Here is a 25,444-nt window from a genome sequence, read left to right as displayed (position 1 = left end):
CCTGTCATAATAGTCCCCAGGAACAGGACAGAACAAAGCAAGAGGTTTCCTCCCTTTGTCCCAAAGTGATCTATGATTTGCCCTTGGCTAATGGTGAAGGCAATACCAAAAATCTACAAACAAACAAAGGTAATGTCAAGCTGTACTGCTATTATAAAGCAGCCCAAACTCTTTCCAATCTTTACCAAAGTATCAGAGCATACAGGCCAGTTAAACAGTTGGCCTAGACAGGTTAAAGTTTGATTATAAACACATCCAGAGGTACCTCCTTGCAGCTAATGCAATGACAGATGACCCTCATGGGTGGAATCTCATCTCTCACTGGAGATGAACCAAGACTGTTAAGAGCTATGTTGGAAAAGGCAAGGATGACTGGCACCCTGAAGTATTTTCTTAAACAGAATGAGTGCCACTACAGAAATGCTATGAGGAACATCATTCAAAAAGCCAGGTCCCGGGGTGCTTAGATCTGCAGTACATTACACCAATAATGGACAAGAAATAGGACTCAAGGCTTGGAACTACAATTTAATCTCTTTGCCTAAAAAGAGACAAGCAAAGGGAAAACAGCACACCTACCTGTGCTGAGACATTAAGAAGCCCTGATGATGTTCCTTCTGATTCTGGGTATGTCAACTCCGCAGCAAACTCAAAGCCCAGGGGAAGGTATCCTGTCATGAAAAACCTGTAATGAAGTACACAAAAAGGAAGACTCAGCAACTGCCAGAAGGAAGACTGAACAGGTACAGTACAGACCATAACTCTAAGCAGCATCACCCCCAGCATAGTCAAACAGCCATGCCAGCGCTTTTCACTCTTGTCCACTGATCATCTATGGGGCTGCAGGTTTCCAAAGCTTTTGGAAAGCAAGCAGGTGCTTGCTTTCCAAAAGCTTCCACTTACCTGGAGCAATTAAGCTGAGCAGGGTCACGACAATGTCCCAGACTCTAATGAAACACATACAAGTGAGAGATGGGAAGACCAGATAGGAGCCATTCAGATGCTATGGCTCTTCCCAGTCCCTCCCACAGCAGTTCTGCCTCCCTGCTTATCCCCTCCCATCACAAGCCAAGGAAAGCAGCCTGCACATGAACTTACCCCAGCAACCCAGCAGTCACAAAGACCACCCAGAGGTGGCCCAGGCTCAGAGTGAAGGTATAGACTATCATTCCCACCAGAGACATGATATAGACAACTAGTGTTGTTGACCTGCAAGAAAAAGCAAACAGGATTTTATTTAATCCAGCCCTCCTTTTTGCCCACAGATCTTAGTATAGCTTGTAGCACATGGGTAAAAAAAAGCATTTAAAAGTTGCACAGTCTTTTGGCACTCATACCCGGACAGAGGAACTAGACTGACAGCATGGAAAGACCCACACACAGAGCAGCACAGCAGAAGAAAGAACTTACCACAGGTTGACAGTTGCCTGGTCATATATGGTACATGGCACTTGAAGGGGAGAACAAGAGCCAGTTAAGATCATTAATCTTTCTTGGGCATCCTCTGCACTATTGTGAGTTGAATATATTTAATTAAAAGCAGGAGCCAAGGACATCAAGCACTCTCAAGCAGGAACATAAAGGAAAAAGGTGTCAACACTGCTAGAGTCTTATGGGCCTATATTTTTTAGTGCTGTCTGAAACAGCTTTCATTGCTGCTTCTTTCTGTTGTTTAAACCACCTGCTGTATTTGGAGAGGTGACATGCAAGCCAGGTTGCCCTCACAGCCTCACCCTCAAGCCATGAGAGCATTTAGCAGGTGCTAGTTCCACAGCCAACAGCAGCTGAATCACAAGCTCTTGTCTGGCGGCAGAGGAGACAAAGACACCCTGTGCTCAGGAAGTGTGGCAGTCAGATCCTGGGAAGAGCCACACCTGCAGCCAGGCTGTGCAAGGATCATCAGGGCACTCAGTACTGCGAGACACAGGCAGCAGCCCAGGCCAGCTTTTACCGCAACATTTAGCAATTTTCATCCTTGACTGCACACCAAGAAAACCCTATCCACATTTAAAAAAACAAGGCTCTTTCTAATACAAGAGGCAGCAGTAGGTCTTCCCAGTACATAGTTTTGAGGAGGAAAAGGAGGGAAAGGAAGAAAAGGTAAATACTTTACCTGACTGAAATTCCACCAGGATTTTGAAAGCAGAACAGTTACTAGAGTTGATAAAACCTTTTGATCATTGTCTTTTAGGAAGAAGTTACATGTATTACCACAAGCTACTTGTGTACTTTCTCCCAAATTTAAGTCTTAATCCATTAAAGAATGTGTTTGATATCAGCTCCTAGAACTCCACTGAAGAAACTAAATCTCAAACTATTTTCCTTTTTAATGGAAATGATCGCTGTCAAAAATCTAACCCAAGTAGGCAGTAAGTATTACAATGTGTAAGAAAATGTTTCCAGTACACTGAATTACTACAGATAAATCCAGTCTGTTCCAGCTAAGGTTCTGTCCTCCCTCACTGCTGCAATGACTGCAGTAAGTGGGGCTCTTGCCCATATGTCAATTCTTATACAAATATAGGCCTGAGAAGCAAATTTCAGGCTTCAGCTATTGATCCATACTTACAAGGGTCACCAGGCTCATTTAATATATTGAAAGGCTGAACAACATGCTGTGGCGAGCATGTTGTGTATTTTGTTTTGTAATTTTGTTGTGTATCAAAGGAGTAGTTAAATCCCTCAACCTCCAATGCTGTATCATTCCTAAAGTATGTTCTTTCTCAAGTTTTCATTGAAGGAAAAATTCAGCTGTGAAGGTAGCCTAAAGGGACTGTTTACTTCTGTTATAATCCATTGCAGAGAGCTGCTACATGGCTGGCACAATGCCTGGAGGCTGCAGAAGGAGAAGAGCTGAAAGACTGACTGAACAGACAAAGAGCAGTCCCAGAGAGTGAAAGAGATGCAAGTAAAAGCCTTTTTCTGCTCAATACAGGTTCCTCAGGTATGTCCCATGAGTTCTTATGCCTCCCATGCCTTGACAAGCAGCCATGGAGAAAAGAGATAATTAGGAAAGGAGCTCAAAGCTAGAATTACAGTTCTGTACTTGGGCTACATGAACCGAGTTTGAACTGGGTGCTCCTTCCATAAACAGGAGCCTCCAAACTACATAGCAGTTTATGCTAAAATACTGTGCAGGCCTCCAAGAGGTGGCTGCAGCCCTTGGTTGGAAGTTCAGTCACTGCCAGCAGGGACACTCAGCCCATGGTGAATTTTGTAATTTTTTTCTCACCACAGCCAGTTTGGACTCAGTGCAGAGGTCTCGGGATAGTCACAAAATCTCACTTAGCTTTCTAGGCTTACGGCTCAAGTATTCTAAGGTATTTGTATCTTATTCAGTGTCACGACAGTTGCCAAGCGTTGCACTTCACCCTTCATCTCCAGGCAAAGGTGAAGAATGAGACAGTGACCAGATGTGGTGAAGACTTTGTTTCACATCGATGCTATGTCATTAGTCAAGCTGCAAGAGAGGAGTTCAGTTCCCAGAACGCGCTGTGCCTGACAGAGAGTTAGAGCAGGCAGACTCATAGCTGCAGGCGAACTCCTAAAGGTGTTCTTCACTGAAACTGCAGAACTGTATAGAGGACAAAATGGAGAAAACTGATCCTGCCATGGGTACCTCATCTGCAAGTTTTCCTCACTGACCTCCCTGAATCATTAGGCTGCAGAAGGACAAAATAAGTCAACAGACCTTTGTGAAAGAACAAGGCCACAGGCTTGAGTATTGTGGGAAACACAGACCAGGAGGCACACTGAAGCCATGAACTGCTGCCTGCTCACCACAGACCCTCACAGGATCTGAACAGAGAGCAGCAAATGCAAATCTTGCTGCAGGAAGCAGCCTTAAGCACACAAGAAGACTTCTCCTACACCAGACTTCAGCAAAACCCTGCTCCCCCGAGCATACCACTGATGACAAGAAAAGGAGATTTAGTGCTCAGCAGTCCAGGAAAGACACAAAATTTTGAAGAGGGTTTAACTGAGATTCTGGTAGACACTGGTACATAGGGAAACAAAATCCCCTGGGGAAAGACACAGATGCAGAGTGCTCTCAGGAAGTGGCCTTTGACACCCTGTTCACCAGAAAACAAGAATGCTCTGTGGCCCTAGGGGCACTGGGGCATGGAAAAATGCCCAGCTTTAGCTTAATAAGCCTCTTATCATAGCCATAAATCTCATGGGAGTGAGAAAGGCACAAAGGAGGAGAAGCAGATTCACAGAGCACATCAGCACTGCATTCTGGTGTTTTTAGCAACCTACTCCCATGATGTCTCTACAGGGACTGACAATTTTCATTGTCTGGAACAGGGAACAGAGACTATCTACTTAACAGGCTGGTTAGTGCAGTGAGTACAGGCTAGAAGTTAGGCCTCCTGCCACATTACCTTAGAAAAACTGAGGTTAACCCAACCCTGCGCTCTGGGGTGTGGAAAGGAAGCATTGCTATGAAGGCACCAGTGCCAAGTCTTTGTGGCAGATCCGGAGGGAGATCTGTGAAGGACCTGACACACTTGTCACTTACATGAACCTTACCAGCCCTGACATTCATTTGCCTTCCCAGTCACATTCCCAAACCTTCTGAAGAGGCAGATAAAGAGCCCACACAAGGGACTGTGAGAAAAAAAAGATCATGGGGAAAAAAAGCCAGACAAGGGAACAGGGCTGAAATGAAGAACACATCTCCTGCTGTTCAGTCAGCTCCAGAAGAAGCCTCAGAGTAAGGAACGGGTATCGCCCAACCCAGCCTTGTCTCACAAGGTCACTCGGGTGAGGAAAGCAAAAGTGACACAACGAGACTCAGAGGGGATTGCAGCTGCAAAAACACTGAAGTCAAACAATATCTGAGGCAACAAATGAACAAGCTGGGAGCAGGAGGTGGGATGAGGGGCACAGGCACATACAACAGTTTTAGCTGCTCACAGGGATGTTGTGTGCAGCTCCAGCGTGCTCTGCTGTACAGACATGGATGACAGATGGCCTCCATAGGCTTTGCCATGAAGACAGCACATTCCAGGCTGCACACAAGCCCGAACAAAGCCCTTGATCCTATGCTCCCAGAAGATCTCATTGCTGAAGACACAGAGGTGTCAGATGCTGGAGAAAGGGATGAATTGAAGACTGCTTTGGTTTTCACCACGCCCTTATCCTTAGGCATTCAGTTTTATGCCACTTTCTTCCTGTATGAAGGTCAGAAGAAAGGACAGTCTTGGTAAATTATTTATATAAGACATATGGCAGGACAGGGTGAAGACATATCCACTACACAAGGACCAACCTTGTGTAAAACAGGCTCAAATTGCAGGTCAGGCTAGGCTGAGAGAGCACACGCCTTCTCGCTTGGAAGAAAGCCAAGTGCCCCATCCTCCACCATCTTTTCTCCCTCCCCCAAATTTTTCTATCTTGCATGTGTATAGACCTAAAACACCACTTAGGGTCTTCTGCATAGTCAATGGAGAGAGAGATGGATATTTCTGATATCTTGCCTTATAGAGATGCAGCAATGAAAGCAGAGAATGCTGACTGCAACCAGTTTGAACTGAGGCCATGTGAACACTGCACTTTAAAGAAAAGCATAACCAAAGAGAAGTGCTGATTAATTCAGTCCCCAAACACCTCATTCTGAGCCAGACTACCCTACCAACACCAATGCACCCAGCAGTCTCCAGGTGTCACAACTTCATCTGTCCTCTGAGCCAGGAACTTGATATTAAAACAATAAGGGTCTTCTCCTGATTCTATGATTCAAAGAGATGGGCTGTACTCAACAAGCCATACCACCAAAGACAACCCCAATTCTTGTACTGCTCACTCATCACTATATAACCCAGGTGTTGCTCTGTTTTTTTGAGTTCTTCTAAGCTTTCTGATGTTTACATTATTGTAACGAATTTTTTCATGGACTTTATGTAAATATGTACTCAACAAGCCATACCACCAAAGACAACCCCAATTCTTGTACTGCTCACTCATCACTATATAACCCAGGTGTTGCTCTGTTTTTTTGAGTTCTTCTAAGTTTTCTGATGTTTACATTATTGTAACAAATTTTTTCATGGACTTTATGTAAATAATTAATTGTGTTGTATTCTTTTCTGGAAGAGGAGAAATTTGATGGACTGTTGGTTTGTCCAGTGTCATTGGAGAGGTGGCACTTTCACCCTCCAATCCACTGTCACTTTTAAAAATCAATAAATGTTGGAGTCAGAATTAAACTTCCCTCTTTCTCACCTTGAAGAATACAGTATCTGCATCTTTCTATTTTGTGTCCTAGAGTAACACCCATGTATTTATTTTAATGGACTAAATTTTCACCTGCTACTCCAAAAACAAGAACAGTGCAGGGACTGCCGCAGGGACTTGCCTGCCAAATAAAAGCAAGAGTGCAAGGCCATTTGGTGCCCGAGCATGACAGATGGGGAAAGCCTGACTTAGCACAGCCTCACCCTTTCAAGGAACTGCTGATGGTACAGTAAAGACCAAACATGCATGTAGAGCTCTGCAATTCTTTCTGTTATTAACCTTCCCCTGCTCCCCGCAATCACAGCTGGATCCCATTCATTTGCTTCCCTCTCTTTACAAGCTGACTAAAAAAAGGACTTAATATCTTTCCTTCCTGATTTTCATGTGCTTACCATTTTATTCTTGACACTATCTCAGCAACAGAGGGAAGGGGGAGGGTACCCACCTAGAACATCTGGCATCTTGACAGTTTTTTTTAAATAGACTTTTAAATGGGGCTAAATAAAGACTATGTAGCACTCAGAAAAAAAAGTGCTAGTTTCACAGAAATCCATTTTGTAGGCTGTAAGGGAGAACAAATTCTTAGCAGGGTTTTTCCTTACCTAAGGCTAAAACTATCCCCCAATAGTCCGTGGGGGTCTGTAGAATAAACTCCATGGATGACATAGTCCTATTTTTCTGCACTGTTAGCCAGCTCTGCCTACCTATGCAATCCCTCCAAGGAAGGAGCAGACATGGAACAAATACAGCATTTGTGGATTTTTCTCTCTGCCATTCTCCCAGATTTCAAGTCCCAGCGCTGCATGGTAAGTCACAAGGCTCTTCAAGCCTTCATGCTGCAACCTAACCTCACTTATCAAACCAGGAAGACCATCCAGTCTAGCAGTGCCAGCTGAGGCTACCTTACCACTAGCCCTGGGCTGGAAAGAGACACAAGTCACATTGCATGGTTAGCAGTGCAGTTCCAACAGTTGTATTTCTATTTCCCAGGACTCCCATATGAGTACTACTCAGTGCCACACAACCATCTAGACACAGCAACAAACAACATGCCAGTCTCAGGAGTCCTCACCTACTGTTCTTTCTGATTAGAGAAGCCAGTTTTCTATTTCTGATCCCTGTACTTTACAGGGAGCTAGGGCCAGAGGCCACTTCAGCTAGCCAGATTAATCTGTCTACAATGGGAATGTGCATTTCTAGCCCAAGATATGAGGTAGGATAATGACAGTAGGTCTCCCCCAGATGAAAAGCTGCTGCAAGGAATAAAACACTGAAATTGCTTTCAAGTCATTACCAGCACATCACCAGTAAAGCCCCCTCTCACCTAACCTGCTCAGACAACAGGTGGTAGCACAGTTCTCAAAGCCAGCAGAGAAACCAAAGAGTTGGGTGGACCCCAGTATAAGACACAAGAGTCTCTCTGTATCACCTGGGATATCCTACAGAGGTGCTTTTCAGTGAGATCCAAATTTATGAGGACTGGGAACTGTAGAGCAAGAAAAGACACTTAACTGTCCCTTTGCAGGTGGCAAGTCATGCTGGCCAGATCTGCCTTCCCAACTCGCTGGGCAACACACACAGAATCATCCACCCATAACCCAAATAACCCTTGTGCCTGCCCTAAATACAGCAACACGCCACCAACACAATGCCTCTGGGCACTGGATTCAATGTGTCTTTCATTAAGCTGGACAAAAATATACAGAGGCTGGTTTGTAAAGGCTGACAAATGGTCTGGTACAGTCTTGATTCTGCTTGTGCCAAGAACTCTCTCATCCCTGACAAAGCAGTCACTGGGCCATCTCATCTTCTCTGTAAGCCTCCCTAGGGAACACCAATACCAGATTTTGTATGGGCCCAGTGCTGGCTAATGCACAGCTCCAAACTTCAAAACCCAGTTAGTGTAAAGTGAAGAACTCTTATTTTTTTTCCCTACAAATCCTCCCAACGATTCAGTCTCTAGAGTGCCAACTTTCAACTGCACAGGGTTCCTCCTTGCACAGTATGGAGGAAGAGCACAGTCACCAGGGCACAGGGGCAAACAAGGGACTTACTTGTAGGTTTTGGTTTTGTCCAACCAGATGCCGGAGATCAGAGCCCCAGCCATCCCCGAGAGTATAATGGTGAGTCCAATCCTGCCAGCATTCACCTCCTCCCCCTGTGGTGAGACACATACACACTCACACAAGTGCAGGAGCTAACTCATATCCAACAAAAAGCAAAGTGCAGAAAACCCAGAGAGGAAGAGACACCAAAGTTAGTCTTCACACATGCTTTCTGATGGTAACACAATAACCAGAACTAGCCTTTGCAGGAACACTTTTGGGCCCACTATGAGCCAGTGCTTTCTGGGCCATGAAAAAAAAGTGGTCTGGCAATTATGTCTGAGCCAGCCCTGAGAAAAACTGCGTGCACTGGCCAGCGAGAGCAGATACTGTCAGAGGGATTAGCACAAACTATGAAGCTTGCTGTTAGGATTTGGGCCAGATTGACCAGGAAATATTGGGACTCACTATAAGGCAGAACAGAAAGGAGCTCTGTGGCATGCAGCATCAGCAGTAAGTTGTACAATAGCTCAGGTACAGAGGCACCCCACCCTTCTGCCACCAGCAGTTGTACAATAGCTCAGGTACAGAGGCACCCCACTCTTCTGCCACCATGGCATGCCCATGAGCATGGGCAGCCTCCTGGGACAGATGTTCCAGCAGAAATCACAGTCAGAAACAAGGCATGGAAATTGCTGGAAGATTTTCTCAGAAGTAAATGCTTTCATTTACGGTGCAAAGGAGGCACCTTTTCTAGAGCTCACCAGCTTTTGCATGGGGTGGTGTAAAGGCAAAAAGGAACAGCCAACTCGTGTTGGACAACAGCAAGTATCAGAGAGGGCCATGAGGGTTGGATGCACTTACTGGGTAGTGATGGATCACCATGCGGTTCAGCAGAGTGGACAAGGCGTAGAAACAACCTACATTCACACCTGAGAAGGGATAAAAATGCAGCACATTCAGAGCCTGCTACTCTCCTGCTGGGTTGTGAAATGGTAGAAATACAGAGAGAGAAATCTTTGGGACCATCAGTCCACAACAAGGCTGCAGAGTCTCAGGAGAGTGAGCCAGACTGGCTAGACATAGGATACTGAAAGAAATGCAGACCAACATCCAGGCCTCAGCATGCAGAAGTAAGAACCCTGCAGTTTCAGGATGGTTCCTACCTAAGCAGCTGGAGGAAGGGCTGTGCACATTTCTGGTACTGAAAAGTCTTGCAACTCCTTCACGGAGTCTCAGCCCTCTGAGCAACCCTGTGAGCAGTCAGATTCATCTTTTAGCACTGCAGTTTTGTCCTCTGCTCCCAGCCAAGTCAGAAAACTAGAAAAGCATCTGCCTCAGCATCATACCTTGTACAAGGACCTGAGATTCAATTAACAACAGTGTCATTGACCTGTGTGTTTTCCTCCCAGAGAAGAGCCTGTCAGCATTCTCCCTGCTGACAGCCAGTAAATAACACTCTCTCCAAGCCAAGAAATGCCAGAAGACAAGTAGGAGCAGAGCTGATTGGTGAAGCACAGACAGCACTACCCTTAGGCACCTGGGGTGTGTGTCTGCATGGGAAAAGTCTTGCATTTTAAAAGCTATCACTGAGGCCTGAAAAAAACCTGTGAAAGTAATTGTGTTTCTGAAAGAGAACTTACATTAACTGTTACAAGGATCAACCACCTGGTGAAGGTTTCTCAGTACCACCCAAGGTGAGAATGAAACTGTTGGGGTGATACTGGTCAAGCCCTATTCAGACGCTCAGCTGCATCTTACATGCAATTCTCGTTGGTTAAATGCCTTCTCAAAAGGGCAGAAAACCCAACAGCTTTGTTCAGCAGGCAAGAACATACACATGTGCACTGGACCAGCAGTACTGCAACAGCTACACTCTCACCTTGGGTGACACTGAGAAACCTTCCCCAGGTTGATGAGGTCTGTAACAGTCAGTACAACCTTCTTCTCAGAAAGTAATTTACATTTGCAGTTGGTTTCTCTTCAAGGCTTCAGTGATTCTGATGGGCGGAGGGAAAGGGACAGATTTTACCACTGCAGCCCACACGTCTATAGGCTCCAAAAGGAGCCATGGTTTTAAAAAGTCTGGCACAGATGCCTGAACTCCTGACAAAACAGATACATGTCAAGTTCCCCCTTCCTACTTTTCCTCTCTAAGCCTCAGCTAAAAGCAGAAACTAACAACTCAGGATACAGAAGTGCAGTCTAGCAGGCAGAGCTTTGACAGAGGGAACAAAGCCCTGAGCTCTCCTAACCCTGAAGTCCCCTATCTCCCCTTAAGTACTCAGCAGTCCTGCACCTAGCCCAGTCTTCCACTCAGCACTGAATACCTGTTGCAGTACACAGCACTATGAGGAGCCACAAGATTGGCAGCTGGAGGGTGCATCACACTTCCTTCACACACCATCTCTGACAACATTACCATTTACTGTGAGGGTGGTGAGGCACTGGAACAGGCTGCCCAAAGACATTAATGAAAGTGTTTAAGGCCAGGCTGGACTGGACTCTGACTGACCAGGTCTAGGGGAAGGTGTCCTTGCACATGGCACAGGGGTTAGAACTAGATGATCTTTAAGAGCCCTCCTAATGATTCTAAACCATTCTATGATTAAGCAAAGCTCACTCTACAGCTATATGGCACAGACAACAGATGAAGACTCTTATGCAAGTGATCCCAAATACTGCCTGTGACAATGTTTCGCACTTCAAAATCCTCTGTCAGTCAGAAGGTTACAGGAGAGGCTAGCAAGTTGAGTGACATGCTCATTAGGCAGGAGAATAGACCCAATCCTTACCAAGAATTACTCAGGAAGACTGGAAACTCGAGCAGGGGCAGCAGCCAAAGATGGGGGAGAACAACTAGAGATCTCACAGCAAGGAGGCGCCCTCCAGCCTTAAAAGTATCTCTTTGCAACACCTGGCTATGGCAAAACAGCTAACACACCCTAAATCAGTTTCATACTATCTCCACCTCTGGAGCACCCCGCCCACTAGGTGACACCACAAACTGCAGTTCAAGGACACGGGAGTATGGCAGATCAGCACAGTCCTGCTTCTTCACTTCAAAGCTGGGCATAAACATTGACCACTCATTTGTGCACCTCTATTTCTCACCCAGCCAAGAGGACAGTAGCCTTGTGAAGTCAGCCAGATGCTTCTCTGGTAACTAACACTGTCAGTAAACCAACCTTACAGCATCTCTGTGATCCTTGTGATTTCCAAGACAGGGAAGGGTCCCTGATCCCAAGCTGGACAGAAGGTAAGAGCTGGCAGCAACACTTGGCACCAGAGTCAGGTAAAACATTCTAAGAATCAAGACAGTGTGTCAAATTTGCATATGTGAGGGCTGAGAAAAGTTGTAGGCATTTCATATGTCACAGTTACTCAGCTGAGAAGCTTCTCTGAGAATTACAGCTGTTTGAATGACCATGAAACAGGTAATGGTTGTTTCCAACAGGAAAGTGGCCATTTGCCCACCCAGATAAGGGAAACCAGAACTAGTAACTGGGAGCAGGACATCTGAAAGTCCAGCACCACCTAATTCTTTAGCTAGTGACCATGGTTTGCTTGTAACGTAGAATAATGCTTTTGATACCCCAGTGTCTCCTCTATTTTATAGAGGCCAGAACACAGAAGTTCATTGCCTACAGCTCCAAACAGAGCCCTTATTAAGCCTCAGACTAGAACCCAGGTCTCCCACAGGAAGGCAACCTATTACCTACATGCCAGACTCTCTCTTGTTCTCCCTTGTAATCCTCCCCAACAATGGTTCCTTATGCAGCTCTCACTGCCCTGCCTCCTCCTCTGCCACTGCCCCATCACCATTCCAAATGCTGATTCTTTAAGACTGTCTCATGAAGTCTTAAAGACTGTCCCTTCCCAGAATTTCCCACCCTTTTCCTTCCTACTGCCTCCCACTAGCAACATGCTCTCCCATGAAAAGCCCAACCCCATAGACTTGGAATTCCTTAATGCCCATTCCATGTTATGCCTCCGTTTTATGGAAGCAATGTCAGCAGCCTTGGGGAAAAGGTTTTCTGAGGGCTTTCCTGAAAAACAGTTCACGAGCACCTGACACAGCAGCAGTGACACCACTGTTTCCAGCACTGCAAGTCTTGCCACAAGAAAGGAATCATTGGCTGCTGGTAATACCAAGACCTTAGAGTTCTGCAGATGTGTTCTGACCTGTCATTGTGGAAGGATCCTCATTCTTTCTACAGCCAGGAGAGATGAAGCAGCAGGTTTACAGCTCTCTCCCCTGATACATGCTATGCTAACAAAAAAGCCGACAGGCTGCAGAAATCTTTGTGTTAGGTAGGCAGGATGACTCAGTTGCACTCATGTGGCTGCAGATGTCTTAAATCTCGGCCAACGTAACTTTTGACTTGAGTAGGAAAAACAGACACCATTTTAAACCCAGACAAGCTAAAAAAAAAAAAAGTTTCACAGCATAGTTCCCTCTCTGAGTAACAGTCACCATCTCAAGTCAAGCTGGAGATTGGCATGAGGCTGACACAGAGAGGAACAGAAAAAATGCACAGACCAGCAGCAAGAGAAAATGAATTATGAGCCACTGAACAGATTTTCCACACTTTTTGTGACTGCCAGAAAAGAATTATCCCAGGAAGGTCAGATTCTAAACATGCTCTTTGTACTGAGAGCCCTCCTCTCTCCTCTAGGACTTGTTTATGCCTATTAGAGCAAATGCTTTCCCCTTTCTTTTTCCTGAAGGGTAAGTGTGAACTGAGCAGATGACACAATCCAACTTTAGACACAGTCTGCCTGACAGATTTTTCTGTCTTCACTTTCTGAGAGGGTATTATGTACTATGGAAAAAAAAAAAAAAGCCAAACCCAGCAGCTGCAATGTAATCCAGGAGAGTTTAAGAGCAATCTGAGAGAGGCATTTCTAGAAGTCTACTGCACTGAGAAGGAAGAGAGCAGAGGTTACAACTCCAAAGACCATTAGCATCCTCAGCAAGTACAAAGCCACCATCTGACTCTCTCCAACCTGCCTACTCATCCACAAAGTCTTTCAAATACAATTGCTGGCAGAATGTGCAGAACTTTCAGCAATATTTAACTGTCCCCCTGAGAAGTTTCCATAGCAAGCTGGTAGGAAGACTGAGGACAAAACTACCCACAGACTAACTGGCTACAGTATACCCTATTATGCAGCCAGGCATAGACCACAATGGCCTTTCTGCTAGTAAGAAAAACACTTTTCCATATGCCAATTCAGCATCAGGGAATAGATTCAACACATCACACTGCCCTCAAACAGACTGAGAATGCTGAAGAGAAGCAAACAGCAAATTCAGCAGGCAAGGACAGATGACACAAGATATTCTCCAGTCCTTCCTTCCAATTGCTTCACAGGGACCGCCTAGAAAGCTGACAGAGCCTGCACATCTGCATACTCCATATTACCTCTACAGAGATGCCTCGCAGTCATGTTCAAATCCTTGCCTTTGGAAATGACTTTCACTCAGTCCTATGACTCGCACTCAGACACTCCATGTATTTCTTATGTAAGCACTTAGACTGGTTTGCTGCAATTAGCTAAATTACTAGGAAAAAAAAAAAAAAGATAAGGAAATCCCCTGAACAGCAAACAGTCAAAGATGGGGAGAACAGTTGTAGGGGCATATCATCTTCTGTGTGCTTGCCTTCCTTTTGCTCTTCCCTGCTGCATTCACTGGTAACTACTGCTGAAGAGGACTGGGCTATAAGGATTCCTGGTCTGTGGCAGCACAGGGAGCTATCTTTATGTTCCCCTAAAACAACTCAAGCCAGTTACTGCCCCTGCAGAGCACAGAGAGAAGGGAAGAAGCTGTGATTAACTGCACAAGAAGAAAGGAGGCCAGACCTTACCATAAGTGACCATAAGCAGCAAAAAGTTGGCATTGCGGAGCAGGCGGAGGATTGATTGCACGTAGGAATACTCCACAGCTGGTCTTGACTGGATCAAGGCCTGAGCTCGGCTTGGAGGGCTCGGGGGCTTCGCTTTGAAGACTGAAACCAGACACAAAGTACACCTGTTTATAATGGTGCAGCTGAGGGGCCTGAGCACACACTGTACCATTTGAGGGATGCCAGAGGGCTGTGAGAAGAAAGTGGACAAAACACACCATTTTCCTTAAGCTTTGATCTCTATGCATTAACATATCCAGGAAGAGGAAAGAACAGCTCTCTTCCAGCAGTAACTCCCGTCAACTTCCCAAGGGAAACATCTTGCCTTCAATGAGATTTTTGTGTAGGCAGTGTCCAGCAGCACCAAGAGTTCTCAGGACTATTATCAGCCTTTGTTTCTAGAAGGATGACCATCCAGGCGCAAAAGTGTTATGTGGATTTACAAATGACAAAGCGGAACTGGACAAGTGAGTTGACAAAGGTGGCCTAGTGTTCTGCAGTGGCCAGTGCCCAGGGAACAATAACCTTTGCCAGGTTTTATTTCAGGCTAAGCCATCTGCTGCCCCTTACTATCATGAAAGTAGCAGCCAGAAATCCCAGTCACAGGCAGTACTGCTGTGCTAAGCGCTAGACAGGCATTTTTGTACTTTGTCTGTTCCCTGACCCACACTATTTGAAGTCTACATCTGATTCAGCCATCAGCAACATGAACAAACTGGCGAGAGAAGCCTATCAAAAAAAATTGCATGGAATTCAGCAACTAAACTCAGCACTCCAGTGAGCATGCCAATCTTTCATGCTAAAGATCTGGCTTCAACTTCATGTGTTAAGCAGTAGAATTGCACCTCTTGTGTCCTGCTACTGTCCTTCATGCTTTTTCATCTCCACTCATAACTGGGAACAGCTTGTTCCTGTGATGCCATATAATCTGCCTCTTTCTACTCTTAAGGGGTAGGCAGGTCCCAGACATAACTCAAGGCCCAGCACCCTGTTTGTAGGGAAGATGACTACGAAAGATTTCTGTTAGTTTTTAAAGGACTTACTCATGCCTGGAATTTGTTATGCAAGCAATGGACAAAACTAACAATTTGGCAGGCTTGCTGACAACCTCCCTTTTACATGTGCTATTCATCAAGGGTTTGAAGCAGCAAGATATAGTATTGCATGAGCCTGTCAGCTGCATGGTAGGACACCTCCCCAGATGGCCTGCCCAGCCCATCTCCTGGCACACAGGCCCCTGTCACACACTGGCTGATCTCAGTCCCATCTGGTTTCACCTGCACACTCCCACCTCCTTACCTATGATGACCAGGATGAACAGGGCTGATGCCACACCTGCAGTCATGAAGAACATGATGCTGATGTGGTAGGCCAGCTTCTCCACATCCTCCACATTAGGGATCAGAACTGGAGGGACCAGAAAGCCTGCAGCGATGCCAAGCTGAGGAGAGAGAGGAGATAAATAGAGGCATGGCATGAAACCACAACAGTGCCACTACCCTACAGCTCAGTACAGGCTCAACTGACCCTAATCCAATTTCACAAGCAAGATGAAAATCTTCTTTACCACCCAACAATTAGAAGTCAGATATCCATTTCAATTAGGCCATAAGAGATGTTTCCCCACTGCCATTACAAATGTCAGGATATTCAAGGCAAGGTTTTACAACACAATTGAGCAGAATGTATACCTGGCTTCATCAAAGTGGAGGTCTTGCCTGCCCTGACGTCCCCCACAAATATATGTTCCTGTTCACACACACATCCCATTCCTTACCTTGCCCCTGCTCCAGATCTAGCCTGACCACCTGGTAATCCAATTTTGCTCATTAAAAATAGCAGAAAATAAGACCATCAAAACCAACCACAATATTTGCTGTGTTAATGAGTTGAACCAATTTATTTTCCAACCACATAAGTGCAAGGGCCGACACCCCTGACCACTCTACATAACTGAGATATTAATCTGGTTCAGCCAACTTTGGTACAGTTTCAAATGAGCAGCCTCCCAAGACAAGGCTCACCATACAACCACCAGGAGAACCTACAAGAGCATCAAGGCTGAAAGCAAAGGAAGTGTTGATGGCACATATCCTAGATGTCGAGGTTGTTTTAGTAATGGAGCTTGGCAACTGTCCCTGGAAAAACTGCTTTGGAATGTACAGAAAGCAAGGACTAAGGAAGACAAGTTCTGTGCAGCCCATAAACCTCATGGAAGCATGTCAGCACAGAGCAGGAGACCCAAGAGCCCTGTAATCCAGGCATGATCTTGGACAACCTTTCCAGGCTGTCTTCTACGAAAACCTCCTGGTGCTTTCTGCATGCTTTCTCTGACATGTCTCTGTGTTTCTGGAATGCTGATAGACTCATTCTGGAAGACTGACTTACTGGCCAAGACAAATATCTCAGAACAAATATATTTCAGTTGCCATATCTTGTAGTTAGGCTAAAAATCAGCTTGTGCCTCCCAGCCCCAGAAAATTCTCCACAAAATCCCTATTCCTCCATCCAGCTGGTGTATTTTTCAGATAGGAAGAATGCTTAGGATTCAAACAGAGCTATCTGCTGCCCTCAGGCATCATACTTAGCTTACAAACAAGTGACTTTCAACCATGTCTGGCCAAACTTCTCCTGTGTCAAACAGTACCCTCCACTGGGACCTGGAATATCCTGGGTCAGGATCAGCAACAGATATCTACACTAAATTCATTCTCTCAGACATTGCAGGGAGCTAGTGAGAAGAGCTACTGAGAGATTTCAAATGTGCCCCACCAGTTCAAGGCACTGTCAAGAATAAGAACATTTGAGGTTTGGTTACACAGACTGAAGATGAACTCAAGCTGTGCCATCCCAGATAGCCAGTCAAGGACTGAAAGAGTTTAGGAGGAAACTTAAAAGATCACTAGGAAGGTTAAAACCTTCCTAACACAGACAGACTCTGACACAGGACTAAACTTGCCAGAGCTCAGTTTTGTTCAGATATGGCCCATACGCAGCCTCTCATCACAGCAACTCAGGCTAACTCTCCTCCTCTGCACTGCCCACTGACTAAGTGCCCACTGCCCAGTGAGCACAACTAGGATGGTTTGGAGGCTTCAAGCTCTAATCTCCATAAATTGCACACCTTCCCTTCCCTACACAAGCGTGCAGCTGCACAGAAAATGTAATGGCATCAAACACAGAAGCTTACAGAGATGGCTGGTAGAGGGCAGAAGCCAGCTTGTCTCTGCAGCACATTTATTTTGCCCTCCTTGTGGCCAAGTGCAAGCCTGTACCTCTGGTGTGCCTGGACAGCCCAGGATACAGCTAGTCTGGGCTTCGCTCCTATCTCCAGAGCATTTCTAAGGATTTAACCTTTGAGGAAGAGACTCTCAATATTGCTCCTTTCCATTTGAGGGAAGAGTCCTATTGAGTCTCATATATCAGGTTTTCCATGTGCCCCCCACCCTTTCCCAAGTAAGGTTTACAAACACCTTACTGGAAACTGACCTTTTGTTTTACCACTGTTTTCTTCTCGGAAGAACTAAGCTGGATTCCTGTGCTAGGTACTTCTTGGCTTCCTTCTCTCTGCAATCACATGCTAGCCACATGAGCTGCTGCACAGCAGCAAACCAACAGGAGAGGAGAGACCCACGCTTTATTCTGACCTCTGACACAAGCTTCTCCAGGACCACAGTTGAGATTCAGTCTTTTCCAATCTCTCTCCAGCTGCTCAGTCCTGAAAAAGGATCCATCTGATATATCTAGCAGAGAAGGTATTGAGAGTCTGTTGCAAATTGTTTAGAAATCTTTTTCTGGGGGGTCCTACAGTCATCACTTACCCAATGGGTCACAGACTCACCCAGCTTTCCTGAACTACTTGCTGGCCTTTTCAGAAGGATTTTCCTGAACAACTTTTCTAACCATAAAGAGATATTGTGTGTTTTCTCTTCTCCTCCCCCAAAACGAAGCAACTTTTATCCATTAGAACTTCATTTTATCTTTCATAAGAACCAGGCAGCAGAATGGACAAAAAAAATCACAGCAATAGGAGCTACATTTTATATTTCAGAGCGACTCATGCTATTAATTCTGTGAAGATAAGGCCCTTTGACTTGACTACAACTGAAGATTTCCTGAACAACATTCACAGACCCTGGATTATTCATACCATTTTTAGCTCATGATTACTCTTTAGAGACTAGTAAAGGATAGAAGGAATGTATTCCCTACCTGAATTTTGTGAAGGACCAGTCACAACAACATGATATTCAATATTCAAGTGTGCACAAGAACAGGCAACAAAACCATGAGCAAGTAGCTAAGAAGGTGGTATAAATTATAAAAGTTTTGAAATAGAAAATGACATGTCTAAGGTTAGCTGCTAAGAGTCTCCTGAAGGAAGATAACCAGTGGTGTATCAGCAAAAAAATTGTAAATGAGTGATCAATGGAGGAGTGCAGGAGTGGACCTCCACCTCAAAGAAAACTACGAGTCAGCAACAGGAACACAGAAGCCCTGTAAAATTCCATAAATAGGTATAAATGTTGACAGAGGGGACCACCAAATACAGAAGGTCAATTAAAGTGTCAAAAGACAGAGAAATGTTGCAAAAGCAAAAAACCACAACAGTTAGAAATTTTGACAATGCCCTTGCAAGCTAAATAAGTGTCATGACAGGGATGATGCAGAGACTGCATTTTTGGATTCCATAAATACCATTTTCTGAGAAAAACTTGTAAGAGGCAGCACAATTTGTGATTTCAACCCTGAACAGCAGAGCGTGACTATGATCAGTATTAAAGAATGGTTTTGTACTGGACTAAAATTCAGCTGCCTTGCAGCAGTGACAAAAAAAAAGGAAACACCCTCCAAAACAGTACAGCAATACATAACTCACAAGAGGAAGGTGCCTAAAAGGAAAAAAGTGTGTTAAATAGAAATGAAAAAGAAAAGCCTAAGAAATTAAATGCCTTCAAGTGGCACTAGGATTGTGCAAAGACACTGAGTCAGAGGCTCACTGTAAGCCTAGAGAATATTAGTAAAATATTTTGGAATAAAGGAACCACAATTTCGTAAAAAAAAAAAAAAAAAGGACACAAAAAAACCCCCCCAACAAACAAACAAAAAACACCCCAAAAAACACCAAAGAAAAAAACAAACCACCAACAAGAACCACCCATTTCTAAAATTGGACATTATTCTTTCAAGCAAAGAAAAATGACAGCAAGCTGGACCAAGCTAAAGCAAAACCACAATTAGGCCAAAAGAGGCACCAGAACAGCTTTACAAACTAAGTCAAAACTCTTCAAACACAAAAAAAATCAGGAAACCTGACAGAAGGGTCAAAAGATGATCAGTGTGGAAGGAAAACATTCAAGAAAGAGGTCTTGAACCATCATTCATGACATGATGTGTTATAAGTAGAAGATATTACTCAATTTTTTTAAAGTAATTTCTTCTATGAGGCATCAGGACCAGCTGGTATTCATCTAGAAGTTCAAAAGAACAAGTCAACAGAAAATCCATACTACTTGCACATAAGCATATCAAATGGTCTGTTATTCAAATTGGGAATGGAGGAAGAGAAAAGTGATGCTACTTTTTAGGAGGTTCAGCATAAGCAGAAGTCCCAGGAAACCCCGAGACCAGCAACCAGCTGGTTTGGCCAAGTGGACAGAAAATGTAGCAATCAAAAGATCTATGCTTTGATAAACACCAATACAACAGGCTTTTCAGAAACCATTATTTCAATATGGTCTTAGCAAGTTCCCAAGCCAAGATGTTGAAGAGTGAGTGGGATACACTCCAGATTCCCTCTGGATTCACCCAGGGAAACTCCTTTGAGAAGATGCTTGTTCCAGAGCTCTGGGCAACACAGCATCCTCTTATACTCTTGTCTGGGTATCAAAGCTCTGTCCTAGGCCCTTCCTCCTTTTCCAACTACAGGTGCTCCTCAAACTGTAACCATGACATTTCACCAGAACAGCTGAACCTTCTGATCCTATAATTCATACATCAGGACCTGCAGAGAGCAGACAGCTTCCCCCTTCTCACACCCTGTGCCTCCCAACTGCACACTGGCTTCCCAATACTTTGCTGTCAGCATAGCTCTCAGCCACATAAAAGGCTACAGGAGAATTGAAAATGCCCAACTGAGGTGCTGTTTAAGCAGAAGCTGCCAGTTCCTACACAGTAAACTTTTCTATGAATCAGTGTCCAGAATATGCTTCTTCCCTACCACTGACAGCAAAATTAGAAGAGCCTGTTGAAATCCAGATAGTCAGGAAGCCAATGTACATTTTTGCACAGTTTACATAACTTTCTTGCAGTGTGTTAAGAAAAAATAAGGAAGTACACAAGTTGTGGAAGGAAAAATTGTAATCAAGCCTTGTGATAAGACAGGGCTTAAGCTCAATTTACTTTCTCACTAATGTGGGACACACTTTGTTTCTCCAAACCCCACTTGCACAACCAAAGCTTATCTGCAAACAAAGCAAACTCCCTTCCACATCACACTTCTGCTTCTGTGGCATCATCTCATAATGCTTAACATGGAGCAATGCTGTACCATGAAGACTGGTCACTGTGCAAGTCATTTGGGGCCTGCCAGCCTTGAAAGCACCTTCCCCCAGTCTGCTGGGAAAGAAACACAACACAGCAGAACAACAGCAGTAGACAGGAGAGAGAACAAAACAGAGGGATTTCAGCTCTGACAGCTACCTCAGCTGCTACTGGAATCCTCAGCGGGGATATGCTTTGATCCAGGACCTACTCCAGTCAACTAATACAAACAACCCTGGATATCCTGCAGGGCAAGTGCTGAGGGTGCTTGCTGGCCCTCCCATCAGAAACACTGCAGACATTAATTTAAACTCCGCTGCAGAACTTAACCCAAAAGCCAACTTCTGTGAGAGAGAAAGGGGAACTGCCTTCGGTGTATGTCTGGGAAGGGAGCACCAGATGAAATGGGTAGAAAAAGTTCATTTCAGGCTCTCATGTCTATTTATAGAAATGGAGGCATTCCTGCAAAAAGCCACATTGCTATTTGGTCAGCACGCCCTCCCACACTGAGCCACGTCGAGGATCTTGGAGAGTTAGCCATACAGCACTCCTTGAGAACCAAGAGCTCTGATCCACCCTGCCCTTTTTTTGTCAGGGAGAGAAAGGAGACAGGGCTGGAGAATGTCATCCATTAACTACTATCACTACAAGCAACTATGCCAACATTAGCTACTGCCACTAAAATCTTCTCTATTCTGATAGCTAAAGCTCTGAGAGATACAGGGCCAAGCTAGAGGGCTGTGAGACAGATCACCACCTGTCCATTTTTCTAACAGGGAATCATTCAAAGGGATGGGAATCCTCCAGCAGAGACAGAGCAGGCAAAGCAGATCTATAAGTCCACTCAAAGACAGGGACTCCACAGGACATGATACATTTCCAAAATGCTTCTTAAACTTGAAGATGCTGCCTTCCCTGAAGGGCATACGGTACAGAACAGAGTTCTAAGAGTTATCCGTGAGGCATCAAACAGCGGCACATGCTCAGCACAAACAGCACTGTAGGATCACCAGCTCAAAAGCAATGGCTATTCAGATGTTGCAGACCCATTTATATGGCAAAACCCACCTCAGCCACTACCCCAGGCAGACTCTTTCCCCCAGTTCAAAACAGATGAAAGGAACCACCAGGAGTAAGAGAGAGAACATTTCCCTGAATTTCATTCACAGCTTATCACCAGGTTTGCCCATTTCAAAAGCCATCACCTAATCACTTCAAGACTGGCACACCCAGCAGGCTGCAGAAACCACCTAAAACCTCTGCCTCCGGCTATTTCTGTTATGGAAGCCCTAAATCTCTAAAGTCACACCTCAGCTACATCAGAACAGGGACAGATCCTAAGATCAGTAAGGTGCTAAATGATTTTTTCCCTAAAGCAGAGCTTAATATAAGGCTGAAGTTTTCTTTCCTCCCAAATCACATCGCTTTTTTTCAAGCCCTGCTTAAAAAAAAAAAAAAAAAAAAGAAAAAAAAGAAAAGGCAAAATTACCCAGTTTGGATAATTTAACTGGCCCACATCACAAGCCTATCAGTGGCTTGTTTCTTTGTCAAAACATCCGACAGGCAAACTTTATTCTATACCTCCCCACAATTGAGCATCCATAACAAGGAAAAAGAATGGAAAAACACCTATCTTCCTGTTAAAACATGGAACAGTAATATGTCATGAAAACCAGCATGTAAACAAGAGAATGTGATCACGTCCACAGGTGTTCACACTGTTCCAGAAGCTCTCCAGCACTGATTCGAGTGCTCAATCTAACCTGTTTTTGCACTTCAGATACCATAGCCAACATATGGCTAGAAACAAGTGAAGTGATTCTAATACCTTACTAGGGACTGTTTTTTGTTTTTTTTTAAAGGGCATTTAACACCTGGTCTGATTGATTCAATCATTTACTCTTCAGGGCTAACTTTGAACTTGAAGGTTACCATCAGTCAGCAAGCAGAGGCAGTGTCCTGAGCAAACATGGCCCTGGCAGACTGAGGAAATGAGCCAGCAGACAGGGCTTCCCTCAGGACAGCACTGCTGAAGTGCAGCCTGGGGCCAAGAAAGAAAGAGCAGAAAGAGGGCAGGTATGGCAAAAAAAGAAGCAGTGACACTTCCCTGCTTCTTCATGCAGTTGCTTGCAATTCTTAATGGACAGGGACAACAGTGCTTGGTATTCAATAATAATAATAATTAAACTAAGTGACATGGCAAGGAAAGGAATACCATACAGTTGTAGAGAAACGAGCATAGGGAATAATTTACCATACTGCAATTACAAAACCACTGTACTATACCCTTTGCTAACACTCCCTAACACAGCCTTTTACTACAGTCAAGAAAAACGTATGCCTCTATTTTTTCCCCCTGCCCAACCTCATCAGTAAACAAAATAGCTAGTTTTCATTCACTGGAATTATGCCTGACTATGGGAATAAATAGGTCTTCCCTATGGAGTATGTCTTTAGCCACTACTATTTCTGACTTCTCTGAAAGTCTGAGCTTACAAAGCAAAGTCTATGTACTGAACTGAGGTCTCACTGTCATGTCAGTGCAACCGCCAGAGCAGCGTGGAGCACCAAAAGGGTAGCTAAAGTTTGCTTTTCATAACCATTACACTAAACCACTCCTTTTGGGATGCTGATGACTCCACACAGCACAGGCAGACAGCCTCATTGTTTGGATTTCTAATGAACACTGTTGAATAACTCCACCCAAATATTTTTTTTTAAGTCTGACAGCAAAATACTCAGTTACTTAATTTGTTCATGCCAAGTTAGATGCCTTCCACTCTAAAGATTAATTTAAAAACACATGAAAACCAGCCCACTAGAAGGGATGATGAGAGCAAAAAGGAAAGCTTAGGTGCACTCAAGTAAAGATAAGTATGTTTTCTCTTTCCTAAAGATGTAAGGCAGTCCCCTTAATTCCCTAGTGCTGTTCTGCAAACTTCTGTTCCTCAAACACCATCTCCAAGCATTCACCTCGTTTAACCTCAGCAGTATCTAAATAAATACAGAAACACAGGAAGAAGCATTAGAAGCTACCTGAATTGGAAACCATTCAAATTAGAATGGCAGTCCCTCACAGGCTGGACATGAGTGAGTGGAGCACAGAGTCCCACGCAGGGGAGTACACTGCACAGGCCCAGCAGCCAATGCCACGTTCCACTTTCCTCTTCTTTGGGTCAGGGCTGCAGAGACAGGCTCACTTCACTCATGCCTCATTGCATCAGTATTGGCTTATTCACTTCATTCTACTAAATGAGCAGGTGTTCCGGTCCAAGGGTCAAAAAGATATTTCCCTAATCCTTACAAAGCTGTGTGAAAAATTATCTCCTCTGGCTACAAGAAAAGACACTCACAGCTTGAGCAAGTGTGGGTCACTGGCCTCAGACACCTGTATTGATAAAAGAGTGCTCGGGGACCTGACCTCACGCTAGCCTGATGGAACTTTTTCTCAAAGCAACTGCTTGTGTGTACCTACTCTTAAGAGGCATGAAAGTGCTAAAGTCCTTTTCCTCCAGAGCCCAATGACAATGCTTTCAGCAGACAGCTAATCTCCTTTGTCCCATCTAGTTGTCAGCAGGAAGAAGATATCGCAGTGTCAAGTCCAGATGCAACTGCAGATTTGAAAGACACTCTGCCTGAAGCAGTTTCTCAGCACTGTGCCTTCCCCCCCAGGCCATTCATAATTCTACTGAATCACAGCCCTGGAGACTCACACACACAGGAAGTGGAGGGCACTGGAGAAGAGCCTCAGCCAAAGACCTCTCAAAGCCAGAATCATACCTAACCCCCATGCTGCCCCGAACTTTGTAGATGGAGGTCCCTCCCATTTGCCTCTGCCACCACCATCAGCCCTCAGGCTAACAGCAGTGGCACCCTTCCAAATACCAGATGCATTTTCCAGAGGGAATTTCATCTAAGTTCGTGTTATCCCTGTGGCTGCCCTTCAGGCCCTGTGCATCTCTTACCCCTCCCTGGTTTGCTCCCTCAGCACTTCCAGTGTCCGGCCGGGCAGGTGACAGCCCGCCCCACAAGCACAGCCAGCCGGGGTGCAGCTGCCCATTACCTGGTTCCCAAAGACAGCAATGGAGCAGGCGGTGGAGACCTCCTGGGAGCCAAACCAGACCGAGGCGATGCGTGAGGGCATGCCCAGGATGAAGACCTGGGCCAGGCCACAGATGACCTGTCCCAGGACAGTGACGGGGAAGAGGTGCGGCTTCAGGCTGCCCAGCTTCACCCAGGCACCCATGGCATTGAGGGCCGAGCCAGCCAGGGCGATGAGGCGCAGGCCCCTCTTGTCCAGCAGCCAGGCGACAGGGAAGAGCAGGGGGATGTAGATGAGCATGTAGCTCATGGAAAGCCAGTCGATGGCGAAGGCGCTCACGCCGTAGAAGCGCATGAAGATGTTGCTGATGCTGCCGTACTGGATCCACTGGAAGGCGTTGCACAGGGAGTAGCTGCTGAAGAGCAGCAGCACGGCCCAGCGACGCCGGGACAGCTGTACCTCGGCAGCGGCATCACCGACCCCTGCCGCCGCAGTCGACAGACTCGGCGCCCCGGCGGGCTCCTGCAACACCATGCCGGCACCGGGGGCCGCAGCCGGCCCGACTCGGTTCGGTTCGAGTTGGGTCGGGTCCCCGCCGGCACCACCTGCCCAAACACCGCGCCCGACCGCCCCGCCGCGCTCACCGGCGGCCGCCACGCGGG

At 45.4% G+C, this 25,444-nt stretch overlaps 1 protein-coding gene across 1 annotated transcript in view; it reads right to left on the bottom strand.

The window, feature by feature from the left end:
* Window positions 1-25,316, bottom strand: part of FLVCR2 (FLVCR heme transporter 2) — a 32,302-nt gene extending 6,986 nt beyond the window's left edge. Inside the window, exons 1-8 of the mRNA XM_041399390.1 lie at window positions 24,804-25,316; window positions 15,497-15,638; window positions 14,159-14,299; window positions 9,150-9,217; window positions 8,295-8,398; window positions 1,099-1,209; window positions 580-685; window positions 2-113 (exon numbers count right to left, since the gene is read on the bottom strand). Coding sequence (XP_041255324.1) covers window positions 2-113; window positions 580-685; window positions 1,099-1,209; window positions 8,295-8,398; window positions 9,150-9,217; window positions 14,159-14,299; window positions 15,497-15,638; window positions 24,804-25,316 — 1,297 coding nt within the window. The remainder of the gene's footprint in view (window position 1; window positions 114-579; window positions 686-1,098; window positions 1,210-8,294; window positions 8,399-9,149; window positions 9,218-14,158; window positions 14,300-15,496; window positions 15,639-24,803) is intronic.
* Window positions 25,317-25,444: the final 128 nt, after the last annotated feature.

The sequence above is a fragment of the Onychostruthus taczanowskii genome, unplaced genomic scaffold (genome assembly GCF_017590055.1).
Source record: "Onychostruthus taczanowskii isolate IOZ18803 unplaced genomic scaffold, ASM1759005v1 scaffold1, whole genome shotgun sequence".
Taxonomy (NCBI): Eukaryota; Metazoa; Chordata; class Aves; order Passeriformes; family Passeridae; genus Onychostruthus; species Onychostruthus taczanowskii.
Note: the sequence above shows the minus strand (reverse complement) of the source record. Positions and strands in the feature narration are given on the sequence as shown.